Source organism: Cydia splendana, chromosome 13, assembly GCF_910591565.1.
Source record: "Cydia splendana chromosome 13, ilCydSple1.2, whole genome shotgun sequence".
Classification (NCBI taxonomy): Eukaryota; Metazoa; Arthropoda; class Insecta; order Lepidoptera; family Tortricidae; genus Cydia; species Cydia splendana.
In genome coordinates this window covers 11843472-11864844 of record NC_085972.1, presented here as the reverse complement: position 1 = coordinate 11864844, position 21373 = coordinate 11843472, and the positions used below count along the sequence as shown (strand labels likewise).

General features: G+C 38.0%; 1 protein-coding gene across 2 annotated transcripts; it reads right to left on the bottom strand.

Moving 5' to 3' along the window:
- Positions 1–1852: 1852 nt before the first annotated feature.
- LOC134796098 (trypsin II-P29-like) lies at positions 1853–12584 on the bottom strand. 2 transcript variants are annotated; one of them, XM_063768054.1, is made up of 5 exons: positions 12457–12584; positions 10661–10723; positions 9859–9969; positions 3035–3222; positions 1853–2045 (listed from the first exon to the last, which is right to left on the bottom strand). In XM_063768054.1, exons 3-5 carry the CDS (start codon positions 9905–9907, stop codon positions 1872–1874), a joined length of 411 nt encoding a protein of 136 aa, XP_063624124.1. In that variant the 5' UTR covers positions 9908–9969; positions 10661–10723; positions 12457–12584; the 3' UTR covers positions 1853–1871. The 2 variants fall into 2 exon arrangements, with proteins under 2 accessions (XP_063624124.1, XP_063624123.1); XM_063768053.1 differs by lacking the exon at positions 10661–10723 and having other exon boundaries at positions 1857–2045; positions 12457–12575.
- Positions 12585–21373: the final 8789 nt, after the last annotated feature.

Sequence of the window (21373 nt, the reverse complement as noted above, 5' to 3'; positions counted from 1 at the left end):
AATTTTTATTGATATTAAATAAGTGGTTGTGCGTTATTTGTAGAGTCACAAATGACCAATACACAGTGTATAGTGTTACTGCTGTAACTTATAATTAATGTCTGAATTGAATACCAAAGTGTTTAACATGTAAGTTTTTTTAAAGGGTAATATAAGGCGAATGGAACTTAAAGTCTTAAACACTTTATTAATACAAATAAATTATATTCGGTACTATATTACTAGTATAATAGTTTTATAATAACATGTATTGTTATCGGAACATACCAATATACAAATTATATGTATTATATAACAAATACTGTCAATTGAGTAACGTCAGTTGACATCGATATATACCAGTAAATAAAAACAATGCATAATTCGCGTGGTAATAACTATGAACCACTTAAATATCTAAAATCCATGATATGAGTGTACAATTGTACATCCGCTTTGGAAAACTCGATAAGTTATATCAAAGTTATAAACCTATACAAAAATGTTACAGGGACAATTGGTTCAATAGCAAATAGTTATGTTTGCACCGCTTAGATGTAGAATAGATACGGGTTTTTAAGTATAATAGAATAGTATTGTGTCGTGCTACTGGCCTGATTTATTCTAAAGCAAGGCCTTCTTAGGGTAATTATAAATAACCTGACGCTTTGAAGTTTCCTAGGTTTATCGGTATAACTTCATTAGCTACTCTGTTTTTTTTGCAGAGAATACATTGACGTATTATATCTAAGGACTGGCCTTACGGGCACTAAAAATGGTACTAGTTCAGCGGTGTCACTCACGAATTCGAGCCAATCGTGCAGCCTAACGCAACTAGTTGCGAGTTGCGACCAATCGCGCGCGTGATGCGAACTCATCAACCAATCGCGTTGTAGCGGTGTCACACCGCTGTACTGGCCCCATTCATGCCCCATTCTTATTGCCCGTAAGGCCAGTCCTTAGATATGTACGGAACGGATAGTATCTTACAAAATAGAATCGCAATATTATATAGATATCTATTTAAAAAAGGCTGATAACTGATGTACATTACTTACATTAGTTTACATGATTCTCTATCTTAACACAAATATAATAAACTTTGTTAATGTCTAGCTGTCTAGATATAGGTACATATGTTTGTAATAAAAACTTTATGACGATTATTTTAAGGCAGAAAATCGAATGACCATCTGGCATGCCTCCCAAATTAATTCTACCTTACTGTATGTATTTTGGCTTGATGTTATCAAATGGTATAAAATGCGAATAAATGTACGATACTGTATGTAAATTCTCGTTTTTCTTTATATTGTGCCCATATTACATACACATTGTTACATGGCTGAATTTTGAATTTGTAATTTCCTACATAATTTGATTTAGTCCTTAATTTAGCCACAAGTCGTCTATAATTTAATTAATTCTTTTCTCTAACGAGAAATAGTCATACATTTATTTCGTTACTCCATGTAATTAATGAAAGAGTAGACGAACTATGTTGATATTTAACCAATTTATGCTTCGACGGAGTAGTTCTTCCGTGATGCACTTATGCTCCAAATATTGAGCGTAAAAAAATTCAACGCAACAACGCACCATGCGCACTTCAAGGGTTAAGGTACTATTCATATACCCTATTAAACTAGTAAAAATAATACTTATCTTTTTCACACTCAAACACTTCTTCATACTTCTGTTGAGTATAGTCAGGTATTAAATATCGACTGCACACGGTAAAAGTGGCAAAAAATGATTGTATAGAATTAAATAGAAGACCTTATTGCCGATATAATTAAGGTGGTGTGTACACATATTTTTGGCACTTTGTCCGTGTCAGCATTTAATAAATTGACTGTACATAGTGAAGTGCGTAATATAGGTATCATATCCTAGCCTGTGTCCTCTGTATTTGGGTCCCAGCTCTGTATGACTTGGTGTATCCAAGCCAAGTGCGCCCTAATACTGGTGTAGACCGCGGGTATGCCCGGGGCGGCGCAGCCGAGCCCGTGGCTGCTGACTCCCTCCACTAGGCCTTGGCACATCAGGGGACCCCCGGAGTCGCCCTGTTAAGAAAGAGATACTAGGTACTAGGTACTTCATCTGCTGGTTTGTTATTCATGAGCCATTTTAATTAAAATTGTACACTACACATTTTCTTTAAATTTGGGTTTTTTTATATATATATGTTATTTATTTTCTCCTATTAGGATTGAAATCCTCGTGATCCTGAGTAGAAATATAATATAACATACTTAAATATGTATGTCCAAATTAAAAAAAAGTGTAGTGCACAACTTTAAACGAATGGCTTAACCGTTATTGACTTGGTTATCTTATCACTTATCAGTCACCAGTCATCAATATGGCAGCGTGTGACCTTATTTGTGATAACCTTAACCCGTTGAACGCCACGTTTATTATAATGAAAGGCGCCATCGTAAACCTTATTGGAATGGATGAAGGTTAATTTTAAACTAATCTTGCGCGTCGGTAGACACCTTTGGCGGCTACAGGGTTGAACGGGTGTCAATACATAATATACCTAAGTTACTACGACAGTATTTGTAAGTTTGTGCTTCGTCTGGCTTGCTATTTATCTACTGCAGATCTTTAACCTTTACCAAAAAGGATTTGAAGAAGAGAGTTACTGTCATGGTAAATTATGTAGCTACAGTTCATTTACTGCCATCTGCCATTCGACAGAAGATTAAACCTGTTTGAACGCCATTTGACTTAGATCCTTATTCTTTAACTGATATGTGTTAACTTTTTAAATATTAATATTCACGCCATCTACTCGAGCATAGGCTGAAGGTTGTGGCGCCATCGCTCGAAAACATGGAACCATACCTTTGGCCTATAGTCGAGTAGATGGCGTGAAATATTAATATTTAATAAGTTAACACATATCACTGAAAGAATAAGGATCAAAGTCAAATGGCGTTCTAACAGTTTTATGTTCTGTCGAAAGATGGCAGTAAATCTACAGTGGCTACATAATTTACTTTGACAATCCTTCTCTATAGACTTTATTCTCTTTGCCTCTACTTACTTCACACGTATCGACGCCATTCCCGACAGCGCATACCATTCCGCTGTCGAAATCGGGAGCCATGTAGGTCCCCAGAGATTGCGTGCACTCGTCCAGGGGAAGTATCCTCATGTTAGCTGCCAATAGAGCCTCGGACAGTTCGTATGTGGACACGTCTTTAACGCCGTAGCCGTATACTGCACATTCACCTGAAAAATAAAACCACATGTAGTTATGTTACCATTGTAGCTGCTGCGCACATTCCCGCGCAGGGTTGTCTGCGCGGGGAAGAAAAGTCTGCGCAATTGTCAATTCATTACTGTCATAGAGAAATAAAACTATATTTCATAAGAATTAGCATGTTTTAATCTTGGGCCCCAAAGTGGTGACCCCGCATTCAGAGCAGCACCCAGCCTTCCAAAAACATGTCTGATAACGAAACGACCGAAAAGTTCGAACCTGCAGTTTCGAGCCCGTTGCTAGAGCTCTCAGGTATCGCGACCAACATTCGTATTCCGCCAATATGGCGCGACCAAATAAGACTTTGGTTTGTGCAATTTGAATCCATCGTCGCCCCCCTCAAGAAAGGCGACCAGGCAATGTACGAACTCGCAATAGCAAAACTAGAACGTCAGGATTTGGACGAAGTAAGCGACATTTTACTAAAACCACCTGAAACTAAAAAGTACGAAACCTTGAAAACCCGTTTGACTACCGTCTACGAGGAGTCTAAAGAACGTAGTCTGCAACGTCTTTTATCCGAAATGGAGCTCGGTGACTTAAAGCCATCTCAGTTACTGCGTCGGATGAAAACCCTCGCCGGTAGCAATATCTCCGAAACAGCTCTCCGTATCCTGTGGTCCAATCATCTGCCTTTGTCCGTTCGAGCCGTCGTCGCCTCCAGCGATACTATTATGAAAGACATAAATTTAAACGACATAGCACTGATGGCAGATAAAATTTTAGAACAGACACGTAAAGAAATATCCGCAATTTCGGCACAGCCATCCACTTCTACGACTTCCAGTGAAGCTCTTTCGCCGCAGAAAACGCTAGAAGACAAGCTGGACTATCTCGTTCGTGAAGTCGCCGAGATCAAGATTCAACAGAAACAGTACCGTCGCAACACATATTCAGCTCCGCAATTCAACGCTTCGCGATTTAATCGTCCGTATTCTCGCACGCGCTCCAATTTTCAAAATCTCCAACCTTCCTCGAGCGACATCTGTTTTTATCACCGACGTTTCGGCGACTCAGCGTATAAGTGCACCATCCCCTGTAATTTCAAGAAGAGCAATAATAAGGAAAACTAGTACCGACGTTAGCTGAGGCGGGAACTAGCGCATCGGATATTTCACACCGCCTGTTCGTTACTGATCAAGACACCAAAATTAAATTCCTTATTGACACTGGCGCAAATATTTCTGTCATTCCAAAGCCTAAAGGATTCCGTGGCCGTCCGACCTCCTTCAACCTTTATGCAGCGAACAACAGCATAATACCTACTTTCGGCGAAAAGATATTGGACCTAGATTTCAATTTAAAACGTACATTTAGATGGAAGTTTATTATCGCGGCAGTTAGTAAGCCAATCATCGGCGCTGATTTTCTGAAGTACCACCAATTGCTCGTCGATCTTGACGGACGATGTCTGATTGATAAGAAAACCAACCTTGCTGTCAGAACTCCGATTTGTAAGACCTCGCAGCCGACGATCTGCAGCATTGATCTCGAACAAAAATATCATCACATTCTCAGTGAATTTCCCGATATTATAAGACCATCTTCAATGAAGAGCGCTCCCAAGCACAACGTCGAGCACTACATTGAGACTAATGGAGCTCCCGTACATGCACGCCCACGCCCGCTCCCGCCACACCGGTACCTTGCAGTCAAAAAGGAATTTGATCACATGATTGAGCAACAGTCCTGTCGACCTAGCAAGAGCCCCTGGGCAAGTCCACTTCACGTTGTGCCTAAGAAAAATGGCGACATACGAGTCTGCGGAGATTATAGACGGTTAAACTCTGTCACAAAACCCGATCGTTACCCCGTTCCTCGACTAAGAGATTTTACCTACCAACTTCACGGTATGAATATTTTTAGTACGATCGACTTGAACCGGGCGTATCAACAGATTCCTATGCACAAAAATCATATCGACAAAACCGCTATAATTACGCCATTCGGTCTTTTTGAGTTTCCGATGATGAGAGAAGGTTTAAAAAATGCTGGACAGACATTTCAAAGATTTATTCATCAAGTCCTTGCTGGTCTAGATTATGTTTTCCCCTTCATCGATGATATAATCATTGCATCAAAGGACGCGAAGACTCATGAAAATCACCTCCGGACAGTCCTACAACGACTGAACGAATACGGTGTCACAATCAACCCCTCAAAATGCGTGTTGGGTCAAGAATCTGTCAAGTTCCTCGGCTACACAGTAACACCGCACGGAATTAAACCACCAGAAGACAAAATTCAAATTATTAACAGCTACCCAAAACCTGAAAACATCGAACAACTACGAAGGTTTCTTGGAATGGTCAACTTTTACCACGACAGCATTCCCAACGCAGCACAAATTCAAACGCCATTAAACTTTTTTTTGCATAACTGCAAGAAACGCGATAAAACTGTCATACAGTGGAACCCTGAAGCGGATGAGGCATTTGAGGCATGCAAGAAAGCTATAAACAATGCTGTGATGCTCGCCCACCCTTCTCATAGCGCGCCTATAGCTCTTTTTTGTGACGCTAGCGACCAGAGCGCGGGAAGTGTACTCCAACAACGCATTAACAATAAATGGCAGCCGTTGGGATATTTTTCAAAAAGATTTTCAAACGCCCAGCAAAAATATAGTACGTTCGACAGAGAATTATTGTCTATATATATGTCTGTGAAACATTTTAGGAAAATGTTCGAAGGCCGTGAGTTAATCATTTTTACGGATCATAAGCCGCTGACATACGCACTTATGAAAACGTCATCTGAGTCAGAAACTCCTCGCCGTTCCAGACAGCTGTCATTCATTAGCGAATTTACCAGCGATATCAGGCACGTAAGTGGCCAAGATAACGTGGTTGCGGACGCATTGTCACGCATCGAGACTATCACCACACCATCCGTGTTCGACTATGATAAACTCGCACAATTACAGCAGAATGACAAGTCTATCAACCATTTGTTACTAAAAAAGAATATAGAATTAAAGAAAATCATCTTGCCAAACTCAGCAGAGCCGATTTATTGTGAAGTATCTACATCAGCCATTAGACCTTACATACCTGAAGATTTACGCCGCACTGCCTTCGATACCGTGCACAATATAAGTCACCCGGGTATCAGGACTACTAGGAAGATGATACAAGAGAGGTATTTTTGGCCATCTATGAACAAGGATGTCGGCATTTGGGCCAAAACTTGTATCCAATGTCAACAATCGAAGGTTCAGCGTCATACTTACAGCAACGTCGGATGTTTCACACCGAGCGCACGTTTCCAACATATACATACTGACCTCGTCGGTCCTCTGAGTACTTCATCGGCTGGACACCGGTATTTACTCACAATTATAGACAGGACAACGCACTGGCCTGAAGCAATACCTATTCGAGATATGACTGCTGAAACTGTGGCTAAAACTATATACGAAGCATGGATCGCACGTTTTGGGTGCCCATCAACTATAACAACTGATCAAGGCCGTCAATTCGAAAGTGAACTTTTTTCATCTCTGACTAAATTACTTGGCATCGAAAGAGTACGTACAACAGCATATCACCCAGAGAGCAATGGTAAAATCGAGCGCTGGCATAGATGCCTAAAGGCAGCTCTTATGGCGCGGCTGTGTGATCGAGATAAATGGGTCGAAGAACTCCCCACTGTCCTGCTTGGACTACGCTCAGCGCTGCGCAGCGACTCTGGTGTCAGTGCAGCCCAACTTACGTATGGCTGTTCACTCCGTTTGCCAGGAGATTTCATTTCATCGTCCATTTCTGTAAATCCTGTCATAAATTTTGATTACGTCGAACAACTTCGGCAAATCATAAATGATCTCAAGCCTACGCAAAAGGTACACTCTAGCAGTAGAAGGATTTTTGTGCATCCTGATTTGCAGAATTGCGAAAATGTTTTCCTGCGTGAAGATGCAGTGCGCAAACCGCTACAAGCTCCATATAAAGGGCCCTATCCAGTATTGAAGCGTAGTGATAAAGTTTTCACAATACAATTGCCAGGACGGGTCGTCGCAGTATCCATTGACCGCTTAAAGCCCGCCTATACAGTGAATCTGAGTGAACCTGGTAATGCTAATGAACCTCCGGCAAAGTGTACTCGGTCAGGTAGAACCGTCAGGCGACCAGTACGCTTCGCTTGAGGGGGAGCCCTGTAGCTGCTGCGCACATTCCCGCGCAGGGTTGTCTGCGCGGGGAAGAAAAGTCTGCGCAATTGTCAATTCATTACTGTCATAGAGAAATAAAACTATATTTCATAAGAATTAGCATGTTTTAATCTTGGGCCCCAAACCATCACACTACCTCGGAGAGGCTTTCTTTGAAATAAAAACTAGCACGATTGCTCTGACACAGTATAGTTTTTTCGGGTGATACATGGACTACTAGTCCCTTTCTAAGTAGGTAATAAGTATAGGAAAAAATCGGCAGTCTAGCTCACGCGCGTGATATTATCGCAGCGCAATCGTGCTAGAGGTCTTTTTCTAGGTTTTTTTTAATTAGAAGAGTTAAATAACTGGACTAAAGGAGTAAATAGGGAGATTGTAGAATTGACGATTTCGGGTTGTTCTTAATCACGTTCAAGGCCTATTGACTTCCTTGAAACGATGTGACCCTTCAAAATTGTGCATGTGTTGTCCGTTCCCAGACGAGATTGCCAGTAATTAACATCAAAATATTTTACTACAGCAACATTGCTAGAACTGGCTTTGTCTATAGATGCGATTTCTAGGAACAAATCAAATTATTTTGATTTGTATTTTATGAAGTAGTCATATGTAAATTATTATTTATTTTTTGATATATGTATATTATTATCTATTATATTTCAGTTTTTCTTTGTCTATGTTCATAAAATCTACGAAGGGTAGACGTGCCTCTACCCTCCTTGATAAAATAAAAAAAAATCTTTGTCAATTGGCCTCTTTGATAGGCCTTGATTTGGGTCTGGCCGGTAAGAACATAGACAAGATAAAAGTCTGTAATGTCAATGCTGTCATTTAAGTCATTTAATGCAAAAATATAAATTTTCATATAAAACGATTTATTCACTTGAAATATATTTATTTACCTATTAATTTTGAAAATAAAATCTATTCATATGTACGAGCAACATATCTAAATGCGTCTTCGCACAGACTTAGTTAAATTTAAACCGTTGTCTCTCTTCCTTCCTTGCTGTATGTATCCGGCAATGGCGACTTTATCAACAATTCTTATCCGGATTATGGAAAGCCCTAATGTGTGTGTGGAAACCGTTGTAGTAAATCAGAAACAGCGATAATTTCAAGGTAAGATATATATTAATCTTTAAATAAAAATGAGCGTGCTAATTACCAAATTCAAATATAATAATTTAATCTTACTATCCCCGTAAGTCCCGCGGACGCGTCCGAAATTATAATCAAAATTCAACATAGATGTAAAACCCCACAGTGTTTAAGCTGGTAACCCTAGGAATTAGCGACGTTAGTAATTAGGAAGATAGATTATATTGTTTAATTTTTTGACTATTTTGTTTTAGAAAGTGAATCAGCAGATGGCTTGAGCGTGAGATAATAATATAATCCTGGGCCGTCATATGATTTCTTGGAAAAAGCTCAGAAGGGCACGTATCTGCCGCATATCCAAACTAGTTTCCCGGTGACCAAGAACGCTGCGCGGAGCTGTGAAGCAGAAAATGTCCGATAACCGGATAGATGTAATAACAACTTGTAACCATTTGCCATATCAGTGTATGTATTCATATGTATTATGAAAATATTTATATCTTAATAATACGTAACTTTTTGTTACCTTTTATATTTCACGAATTTCTGAATATAGTACCTAATCATTATCTTTTAACGTATTTTTTTACTTATTTGTGAAATGCTAATTTAAGAGCCCAACAACGTGCACACTAGCGCCACTGCTAAATAATCGTGATTATTTAAATTTAACGACATGTATTTAAAAAAGGGGCCGCTACGGACTGTATTGTGTATTTAGGTACCTTTTGAATACATCAAACTAGATTTTATGTTGCTGGATTCGTCGATCTATGAGCTCAAAACAAAAACGGCCGTTTTAACTTTGGACGGGTAGATTGACGAATCCAATAACATAAAAACTAGTTTATTGTATTCAGCAGTGGCGCTAGTGTGCACGTTGATGGGCTCTTAAAAACCTGACCCCAACAAAAAATAAAAAAATACAAAAAGAAATTCCCTCTCTGGGATTCGAACCCAGGACCATTAGCTTCCTGAACTGGATTACTGCCAATACCCGCTAGGCTAAACGGGTTGTCAATTCTAATTACAATGGTATCCCACCAGAGCGCTAGTAGTATAAACGAACTTTTGAAAGGGACATTTTTTTGTATGGAGTTATCGTTCTTCTCCTAGTGAGTATTATATTCTTTGATCACGTTTCACATAATCATCTGATACTGCCCTGAGTGTAACGGAATTCACTAAAATGCTGAGCTAAAGTTTAAGCGAAATATTGCGGTATTGGCTTTATAAGGAAACCTAAATAGAAATTCAAATCAATCTACTCTTATTACAAAAGTTTTCCACTCAATTTGAAGTTACGAAAATAGAATTGGTTGCACCGGTATCTACATACCTATACCTACCTCCAGCGCCAAACGAATGTTCAGGTAGCACGCTTTCATTAAGTCCTGGAAAATCTAGTCGTTCCACTCGAAGCAAAGCAATATCGTGAGCACGTGAATACCTAAAACAACATTTGCATTTAGAACTTTATTAATTCTGTCTCTATAAGTATGTTACATAGTAGGGCCTCTATTCAGTGTGTGCAAAAAGTCACATGGCGATATTTTAAGAGGTATCTACCTACTCATATTTAATTCAAATCCTACATACATAGATTTACCTAACTAATTATGGATTAAGAGCCTTTTTTTGGCGCAGACATAACTAAATAAACGTCCTACCTACCATAGGCCTGCATTGGCGATGGAGCCGAAAACATCAAATCTTTGCTCTGAGTAGGTCATCATTGGCCACATCATCTGTTGTAGATGTTTGTTGCGGCGCTTGTGTGTTTATGGGGTCCCGCATCGCCGTTGATGGCTATAAAGTCCTATAGCAGCGCGGCATTTCTTGCCACATCGATCGCACACAAAACGCGAGTCCGCAGGAGGTGGTAGTGCACGACGAAGACTATTCCGCTTAAGGTTCTCCAGCCAGTCATCGTCATGTTTAGAAGTTCCGACTTGAATGTCATGACGCCACTCCGCCGCCTTGCTATGTTTACAAATACGTGTCGAATATACGACTACGTTAGTGTGGCAATGGTAAATTAACAATAGTTAATCTTTATTTCACGTGTTTCCCGAATTTATGGCGTCTTCAAATTGTAAAAGCAGCACGTCAGCCTTCATAAACAAAGAATATTTGCTCACCTTTGTGACCTTGCCGGGCAAAGTAGTATAAGTAGACAGAAGGTCGATATTAGCAGTCATGACCTGTATTCACAACAATCATTTACTACGCAAACAAACCGATACAAGTGAGGTCTCTAATTCCGCATTAATTGCTATGAATGTTGAGTTCTACTTATACTAGGGACTCGCTAATAAATGAAGTCAAATGTCTTGTGAATCAGGAAAGTTCATGACGTCCGACGAATACAAGGGGCGGCAAGCATGCCGTGCTTTCCACCAGCGGCATTATAAAGCCTAATTAGTATTCCTAAGCATGATTACAAATTGATTAGAATAAGTCGGCTCGCTTTTACAGTGTCGTGTTTAGAAATACTTAGTTAAGTGTCATTTTGATAAAATCAATGTCATAATAGATATATATTATCTATTTGATTCTGATAATAATATATAGAAATTACTGTAAGTACTTAGTTAATGCGTTAATACCTACTCGTATGTAGGTATACCTTTTATTAGGTAATTTTCACACACCCGCTCTTTATCTTTATAAATCCGATATTTTTAATAAGTGCCAAAAGTTGCACTTTATGCTCTAGAGAGCAAAGTAATTTAATGAAAATTTTGAATTGTCTTCAGATGAATATTTAATACTTATCATTAATTTACAAATATTTCAATACACCAATTATAAAGTTTCCCTCTTGAAACTTGAAATGAAATACGGCTTATTATTAACCGGGCAACTAAAATATTAAACAGGAACTTTCATTGGGCATATAATAATATAATTTGGCTGTGCATTAATATTTTAGCGCCAAAAAAATATTTTAGCCTCAAATATAATAATATATATATAATTATATATATTTTTTGTCCCATTGTAATTTAACCTGTCTTATGTACAATAAAGTGTTTACATACATACATACATACATACATACATATAAGCATCATATTATTAAAAAAACTGGCAGCAAAATCAAGCCACCTAAAAAAATTATAGGGAACTTAAAAGTGATAAGTTGGCGTCTAAAATAATAAATTGGCAACTAATATTGTAAAGCGATCATAAAATTTTGTTGTCTTCTAGTTGTTCACACCTAAGTAATCAACTAATCATAACTGAGCATATCGTTTCAGCTAGGTAGTATTTTAACACGAAAGCAGTTAAATTTAATGAATATTGGTCACTTCTTACACAAAACACCTCAAATTAATTTACCAATACGCAATGGTCAGTATACTTATAGTCGAAATTTCTAATCATGAAACGCCTAATGGCCATTATACCATTAGATCTTTAAATTTTTAATTACTAATTTCAATAGTTACCACCGTGTTCTGCTAGAGTCAACAGATAGGTGCGACGACGAGCGAAGCGAGGAGGAGCGTGTTAGGTTGACCGTGTAATGACCAAACAAAATATTTTAAAAGAACTTCATTTTTTAATTAATAGATAGCCGTTTTCTTTTTAAAATGTGCTTCATAAATGGTCTCCAATATATTAATTCAGTTGCCAAATAAATACTTGGTACCTGCCTAAAAATAATCAAAAGCAGTAACGGCATTAAAATACAACTCATATTGATATATTTTAAGGCTCCGTTTTAGTTGCCAAACTATTAATTTTAGTAGCCATTTCAATTTTTTTAAACTATCTAAATTCGATTAATTAGTTGACCGGTTAAATACGTGCCATGAAATACTCGCACAAAGATTCCACTTTGTGCAATATTGCGCCTGTTTGGATCTCAACCTTAACAAGAGGGATAAACAACATGTTCAAATAAACGGCAGTTAGGGCCAAGACTTACTTATCATACAGCTCGTGCGTAAATATTTCCAAGACTGTCGCACGTGGCGGGTCCCCGCAGAAATTGTTCAGCTGAAGCACGTAGCCCGTGCCATGGACGCAGTGCGCGGCAGTGCTGGCAACCTCCTGGGGACAATTTATATGTTTGATCCTCCGGTTCACGCCATACGGTACGTAAAACATCACATTTGTATGAGATATACGAAGGTCTAATTCTACCCACTTAATAAAATTTTGTTTATGCTATAAAAAACTCAGTTTGGTTGGGCCGCCAAATATATATACCTACACTATGCCTAACGTCGAAAGAAGTTGTTGTTTATAGACTTCATACGTTACCGAACCACATTCTACTACTATTATTGCTCTACTCGGTCAATTACTATTTCTTGTTGACATTAATATCAAGACTGGCTTAATTAAGCCAGTAGAACAGTAACATTTTTTTTCAAAACCTAAAAATTTGATGTGAATCGAATGATATAAAAGCATGGTTAAAAAAAGAGTTCACCGGAGAGTAGGTAGTGTAGGTACGTATTTACTGGAACGAGCGACAATATTTTTTTGAAATGGCTCTTACGTTGCGTTTCAGTAAAAACTCAAGCTAAATTGAACCATACTCAACCTGAGTGAGCAGCGTTGCTCCACATAGATGCTGCCAGTTGGTCGCATTACGGAGAGATGCTACACGCAGTTGATCACCTGACAAAAGTAATTAACGAAATGCATAAGGTCATGTGGGGTGAGACAAACATAGTTTATTTTACTCGGGGCAAGAGAAACAGTATGAGGATTCCCTACAAGTGTTATTCTTGCCCCGGAGTTTCTTTAACCCATCTAACCTTAATTAAGTACAGCTATGATGGCGAAATGGTTCTAGCGCTGGTAAGAGTTATTATAGAGGTACCGCTTTTTAAGATGGAATTGGCAAATAGCACAAAAAAATATTATTTTGGAATTGAATGCTATGAAAATAATATCATGGTTTAATAAAGAGTCCTCAGGAGAGCAATCATAATGACCGAAACGAGTGACAACACGATTACGTAGGAAGTGAACTAGGAACCCTTATAGCTTCGCTATGTCCGTCTGTCTGTCTGTCTGATCATCTGTCCCTCCGAGGCTTTACTCCGTGATCGTTTCTTTCAACCCTCTTGAGGAAAAAAACTTAAAAACGCTGAAATTACTGTTCTTGTGTTGTAAAATTGTATTTTCTTATCTTACTTCTTAAGTTTTAAGTCCCTCACTCACAAAATTTCCATTCCCTTTACAAAATGTAAACCCCTTGTCCACCACCTTAAAGGACTTATTTTCAAAAACGAATTTTAAAATGTAACTTTCCATCAGAGCAGAACTTTCTTATGCTTCATGTGCATAAGACCTTTCTTTCGAAAAGGACCTTATATATATAGGTACTCCTATTCTTCTCTGATGTCTCTCTGATAGAAAGTCATAATTATGTCTTACGAAGTTTCAAGTCCCTAGCTTAAAATAAAACCTTTACATATTTAAACCCTTTTAATCCCTCTTAGGGGTCGAATTTCTCAAAACTGCTTCTTATTTCTTGTTAATACTGTGTAGTATTAGATGAAACCTGGACCCCTATTCGACAAGCGACGTTTGACGTATCGTGTTGATCTACCGTTGATGTGGGAAAATCAAAAGTTCTCGAATACGTACAATGCCAAAATTTGACATTAGCAATCCACAGTTAGGTGACAACCAAACCAAACGGAACTACCCCGAGTTGAGTTTTGGTTGAATGATATTATCCATATCTACCGGCTAAATGAGCCAAGTCCTTGGAACAAAAATACATACCTATGTCCCATACAACCATTTCCAGTCGCCGTTACGACGCGGTGTTGACACATCTTGTGTCGACACCATCTGTTTCGGTCACAATTCCAGTCGCAGAGTCGTCGCCGTGTCGACACAGTTACCAGAAATGGGGAAGGGTCGACACATGACACAAAGTGACATAAAGTGTGGTCGCCGTGTGCACACATTGTTTCGGGTTTGCGACTACTTTATGCCAAAATCATTCGTTCATTCGTTCATTTTGTTCCTGTCAAATGGAAACTGTCAGATGGAAAAATACTTAAATAAAAATAAGTGACATTAATACGCCATCTCTTAAACGGATTACAAGACGTAATTATATATTGTTTGCATTTATATTACAATATGACTTAAATTATTATGGGGAATTAAACTGCTCGAGTGATTTGATAAACTAAGTGTAATATAATCAACGCGCCACCACATTGTTTTAGTTTAGCCGGAAATGAAATTGTTTACTTCTCAGTGCCTGTGTTCATAACTATATTATTTGAAGCATTTTTAGTACTTCGATGCGTATACTATACTTAAATAACAGAAATAACGCTTTACATACTACGAAACTTGTTAATTATGATGTATAAATATGGTTCAAGGCTGAGAAATATTGCAGTCACAAATGTTTCGACTTTGTGTCGACTCTGTGTTGACACATGACACGCGCTGTCAAAAGTAATAACAAAGTTACTGGTATGTTACTGGATTTGCAAAATGGCTCCTTGTGTTGATTTGTTTTCAGATATTCTCAAAGTGTAAAAATGCCGTGGTCAGAGATGGGCATTAATCGATTAACTGTTTATTCGACTAATTAATGGAATAAAAAAAGTTAATTCTCAAATTTTAATCGCGATTAGTTTAGTCGACCTAACATAGATTGAAATTGAATTAATCTGAATATTAATCGAATAAATTATCGATTAAATCTCGATTGAAAGTTGACAGGGGGCCATTTTTGTACGTAAAAATAATAGAAATGTCTTGCATGCAGATGGTAGCAAAACACTTTGTCATAAAAGTCGAGATGGGTGTCGATATATAGGTTTTAGGGAGTGCCGATTTCGAAAATAATGAAAATAATGGCCATGCACTGTGTCATAAAAGTCGTCATGGGTGTCGTTTTATACGTTTTAGGGGGCCCCAATTTTGAAAAAGATGACCATTTTGGAATCCAAAATGGCGGCCATGCACTTTGCCATAAAAGTCGTCATGGGTGTCGTTTTATAGGTTTTAGGGGGCGCAGATTTCGAAAATGATAACCATTTTGGATTCCAAGATGGCGGCCATGCACTATGTCATAAAAGTCGTCATGGATGTCGTTTTATAGGTTTTAGGGGGCCCCGATTTAGAAAATGATAACCATTTTGAAATCCAAAATGGCGGCCATGCACTATGTCATAAAAGTCGTCATGGGTGTCGTTTTATAGGTTTTGGGGGGCGCAGATTTAGAAAATGATAACCATTTTGTATTCCAAAATGGCGGCCATGCACTATGTCATAAAAGTCGTCATGGGTGTCGTTTTATAGGTTTTAGGGGGCGCAGATTTCGAAAATGATGACCATTTTGGATTCCAAGATGGCGGCCAGGCACTATGTCATAAAAGTCGTCATGATTGTCGTTTTATAGGTTTTAGGGGGCCCCGCTTTCGAAAATGATGACCATTTTGGAATCCAAAATGGCGGCCATGCACTGTCATAAAAGTCGTCATGGGTGTCGTTTTATAGGTTTTGGGGGGCGCAGATTTCGAAAATGATGACTATTTTGGATTCCACTTTTATGACAAAATACGTAGCCGCCATCTTGGATTATAAAATGATCATCGTTTTCGAATTCTGCACTCCCTAAAACCTATAAATCGACATCCGTGACGACGCAAGTTATCTTTATTTTCAGATCTAACAAATTGCTACAGAATACAAAGGACAAAAAAGAAGCGAGGAGGTAATGAAACATGCAAAAATACAGATGATTCCTCGACGCAATTGGGTGATTCTTAAATTGTGTCCAGATTTTTTTTGTCATAAAAGTTTATATTTTTCACATATTACTAAATCTATGGCAAAAGTTATAATATTTAAACCAACCATTATAAACGCGTATCTTTGGCGCGCTCACTTTATTAACGTCTAGGTCACGTTACGCTGGACTGCGCGACAGCCGTGTCCGCCCGCGCTCGCGCGGTGACAATTGCACTGTACTGTTACCAGTTGCCGACTCGCACTGTATAATACCCACTTTTAAAATAAATAAGTCACTTTGTTTTGATTTAGATTATAAGTATTTTATGTTATTCGTGCACTTTGTAAATAATGTACATAATGTTTGTTTGTATTTCTCTGATGTAAGTGAATTATAATTCTTTTGGAGAAATAAATTCTTAAACCATAAACCATAAACCATATTGCAATGGATTCCATCGCATGTAGGTATAAGTGGCAATGAGACAGCTGATGCATTAGCAAAACAGGCATGCAGCGATGGCATTGAATTTCAGTTGAAACATTATATGGGGGCAATAATGACTGTTTACATTTAGTCAAATTAAAGTGTCGCGAATTGTGGAAGGAATATTTCGACGAGAGATCTAGGGACAAAGGTATTTGGTATAAGACAATACAGCCACAACCCTTTAATTCTCCTTGGATTGATAATAGTGTGTTGTGTAGGCAGGATCTAGTTTTATTATTGAGATTGCGCTCTGGACACATTCCATTGAATAAGTTCGCCTACCTCATGCGTAAAGTGAATTCGGAATTATGCACCTTATGTAATCGCGTCGAGGATGTGTATCATATTTTAATGGAGTGTGTCCGAAATGAGCGACTTAGAAGACAGATATTTCATGACAATGACAGTTCCATTGGGTTATGTAATACCTACCTTTCGAACCCCATGTCTGAGGTTGTTGAAAAGGTACTAAATATTGTTAAGTGCGGTCTGAGGGACAGAAATGTGTGATGTAATTAAACTAGATGTAGCTATTTACTTTCTTTTAACTTTGTTAATTAAGTCTGTTTTTGTATGGGGTGACATATTCGTTCAATCGAAAAAGCCCCTTAATAAAGGAAAAAAAAAAAAAGTTCCGTGACATTTCGACCTTGTAATTTTTTAAGTAAATGTTTTTGTTTATCTATGAGGATCTCACTAGAATAGTATAATCAAGGTATGTTTATATTTGATGAATGAAATAGTAACGCAAAAAAAATATATATTTGTGTCTTATATTCCTGCCGAAGACTTTTATTTTACCTTTTCCTTCTACACAAGTTTGGCCAAGTAATAAGAATTTAGGGCACTCAATTTTATTTTCACTTCTACAACAGTAAAGCTACGAGGCCATGTTTTGGTATCGTTTTCGTATAAATTCGCAGTACCAAATTTAGTTAAGGTATCACATTGACACCATTCCGAAGTAAAAACATATAAACTTATTAAAATACTTTCTTTTAAACTCCTCTTCACGCTTAAACTGCTGAACAGTTTTAATTTAAATTTGGTACACATATATTTTGAGTCCCGAGACAGGATATAATAAGTTATCTCAAAAATCACCCTTTAAAGGTGTGAAATGAGGTGTAGGGGGGAATTCAGAATTGACTTCTTGAAGTTAATACTGTTTAAGTTTAGGTTTGAAGTCATGTTTTTTCATCATTTTTAACTAAATCAAAGATGTAGACCATCCCAAATTTCATATAAATCGGTTCAGCGGTTATTGATTTCCCGTACAAATTTCCACGCCACTTTTCACACCTTCAAAAGATGATTTTGGTTATAAGATCTATCCTATGTCCTGTTCCGGGACGCAAACTATTTCTATACCAAATTTCAACGAAATCGGTTCAGCGGTTAAGCGTCAAGAAGAGTTTCAAAAAAACCGGCCAAGTGCGAGTCGGACTCGCGTATTAAGGGTTCCGTACATTAAGTCCGACTCGCGCTTGACTGCACATTTCTAATAGGTTTTCCTGTCATCTATAGGTAAAGAACTATTTTGTGTATTCAGACGGACATACATACAGACGCACGAGTGATCCTATAAGGGTTCCGTTTTTTCCTTTTGAGGTACGGAACCCTAAAAAGATTTATTTTTATTTTGTGGAATGGTGTCAATGTGATATCTTAAATGGATTCAGCAGCCCAGATTTATACGAAAACGATACCAAACACGGCCTAGCACCTTCACTGATATAGATATATCAAGATAAAATTGAGAGCCTTAAATAAACTTTCAAGAGCGGATATCTCAAAAACTATTCAACATATCGAAAAAATTGACGGAATAAACTTGTAACAAATTAAATTACCTTTCATTTTGTATAAGTGGCCATGTCGCTGAGATGCATAGTTTAGATATAATCGAAAAACGGGAAAATGGGACCTTCAAAGCCCCCTCTCTCCCCCCCGCTCAAGGGCTACGGCCGGGGACTTTTGATATGTTCACCTCCTAACTTGTCAAACCGAGTTACGGAGTCAAAAATTGTGTTCCGAGCATTTCCCTCTACAACTTTTGGAGCATTCGTTGCCTGACCTAAGTAGCTTATTGAATTTCTTTAAAAACTTTTCTGTAAAAGGTTGACGGGTGTTGGGTGTTTATATGGTTTCGGTCGATTATTATCATTTGCATTGCCCATGATGACTTACTAGAATTACGAGCACACGAGACACTAATAGTAGTTTGACAAACCTTGGTTTTCAAGAGGTATTTTATATTGACATTTGCTGTCACAAATTTGCTGTCAGATTTAGTCGCAAACCGCACGCAAAGTGCACACAAATGTGTCGACACCTTGTTACGGAAAAGTGTAGACACGGCGACGACACTTTGTTTCGAAACAATTCTAGACACATTGTGTGGACTCTGTTACGACACATCTGACATTTAGTTACCACTTTGTGATTCTGCGACTGGAATGGTTATATGGGGTACTTAGATTGTTCCACAAACAACAGATTATTATAGAAAGTGTTTCATATCAAAACTTTCCTAAGACGGGTCACTTATGTGATAAATCGATGTATGTTTGTCTCCATACTACCTATATGTACCTAGTTAATTTACTGGTTTCTCACGCTCGGTAGTTGTGTGGTGCAGGATGCATAATTATAACCACTGTACGTTGTGTGGAGTTAAAAAATACGGTAGGTCGTAGACGATAGTTAATTTACAGTAACATATGGTCCTATACAAGTGCGGGAAAGAGCACTTTCCGTGCGTATGTCAAAAGTTTAAAGGGCCATATGTACTGTAAAACGTTGTACGATACACGTGCGAATAGGTAATTCCCAACTCGTGTCGATTTAAAACACTCCCTTCGGTCGTGTTTTAATTTACTCGTTTCGAATTTCCTTTTTTCCGCACTTGTATCGTAAATAGGTAACAATTAATGCAATTTCACAAAATAAAGATATTCCGTCGCACAAAAGAAAATAGCAATTGCATGTTTAATTTATATTGCACAAAGAAAGCTGAGAGAAAATGAAGACTTACTTTTTGGACTCTACCCAAATGCCATCACGGTGTAACGGTAATAAAATACTTCAAACTATCATCCAGATTCTATATCGGAGTATATTTAGCAATTTCAAGAGTCTACATGCAAATGAGTTATAATGACAAAGTGTAATAGTGTCGTAATAAACGTCAAATTTCTAGTTCCACACAGAGTTGGTTTGAACGGAATCTAATACATTCTGTACGATACGACCGGTTTGCTAATAAGTAGAGGAGATCGGGGATAAAAGTGCCAGGGGTAAGCTGTTCCGATGAGAACGCAACGTAACTCAAGTAAACAACGGAGCGATTCGTATTATATTTCTCGCGAAAGGTTAGGAAACGATGTCATTACAGGAACATGACGTATATTGACGATAATAAAATATTTTATGTAGACACTTTAGATAAGCCATAAAATAAGCTATGTTAAACATTCGTTTGGTTGGTTCTGTCACCGCTTACCGTGCGAAGGTGAGCGTTATTTTAGAATAATAAAGAAAAAACATATTTTATATTGAATTTACAAAGGTATCTGGACTACTCCGTTCAGATAATCAGCGGACATATTGTTGCCATTTATATATGAAACATACCTATGTGTACATTAGGTACCTAGAGTCGGACCAAAAAAAGTCTGCAGCGCATTTGATAGCCCACTCAGTGCAAGTGTCATTTATACGTCATAATTTCATAGATGTTTGACGTTTAAAATAACACTTGCACTGCGTGGGCTATCAAATCCGCTGCAGACTATTCTTGGTCTGACTCTACCTAATGTACAACTTCTTTATTACAACACAATGCCGTTGCCTTATAGGGGGCGTGGATGAATTATAGGGGGCAGCATAGGAGCCGTCAGATTTTTGGCGCGAGGCGTAAATATGACGTTTATGCTTCCGATGTAGCCCACAAGATGGCAGAACCTACTATGCACAAGGAAACGTATCTATGAGAACGGTAGATGGTAGCACTTGTTTTGGCAATGTACATCATGTTCACATATGTTTCCGATTCGGGCCACAAGATGGTAGACCGTCCAACGCGCACGGTCCCTATTGGTGAGAGTTGTAAATATACAATAATCGAACGCTCGTCTACATTTTGCCTATGCGATGGAAAACACAGCGCGTGTGGTTCATAATTTTAAGTTCAAAATCATGTTTAAAAAAACCTTCATGAACAATGAAGTTTATAGATCTAGGACCGTTCAAAATCTAATAATAATTAATTACTGAGTTTATTACCGCACTCGACCTCCGAACCCCCCACAACCCTTTTAACCCTTCGACATTCCACCAAACAACTTGTAAACACTATGAAACAATAGAAATTTACTATCTTTACTATTTGCCGTAGCATTTTAACGGTGTTGTTATCATACTATACTGAAACATAGTCTGTAACATAATTGTATTTTTACAAATAACTATATTTCATAATTTACAAGCGTAAACTGTAATTTTCTGTATTTGGTTCCGTAAGAGTTAGTATTGTAAGTATGTAACCCATTGACTTATAAATATATATATTAATTGGTAAAGATAGGCCTTACGGCGGGCACTACGAAGTGGGCCAGAACATTGTTGC

Excerpts from the sequence above, each read along its gene's own strand:
- LOC134796098 (XM_063768054.1), bottom strand. The coding sequence starts at position 9,907 with ATGAAAGCGTGCTACCTGAACATTCGTTTGGCGCTGGAGGTAGGTATA. Across the intron at positions 3,223-9,858 it reads GGCGCTGGAGGTAGGTATAG|GTGAATGTGCAGTATACGGC; the intron begins GTATGTAGATAC and ends TTTATTTTTCAG. Across the intron at positions 2,046-3,034 it reads ATGGCGTCGATACGTGTGAA|GGCGACTCCGGGGGTCCCCT; the intron begins GTAAGTAGAGGC and ends CTTTCTTAACAG.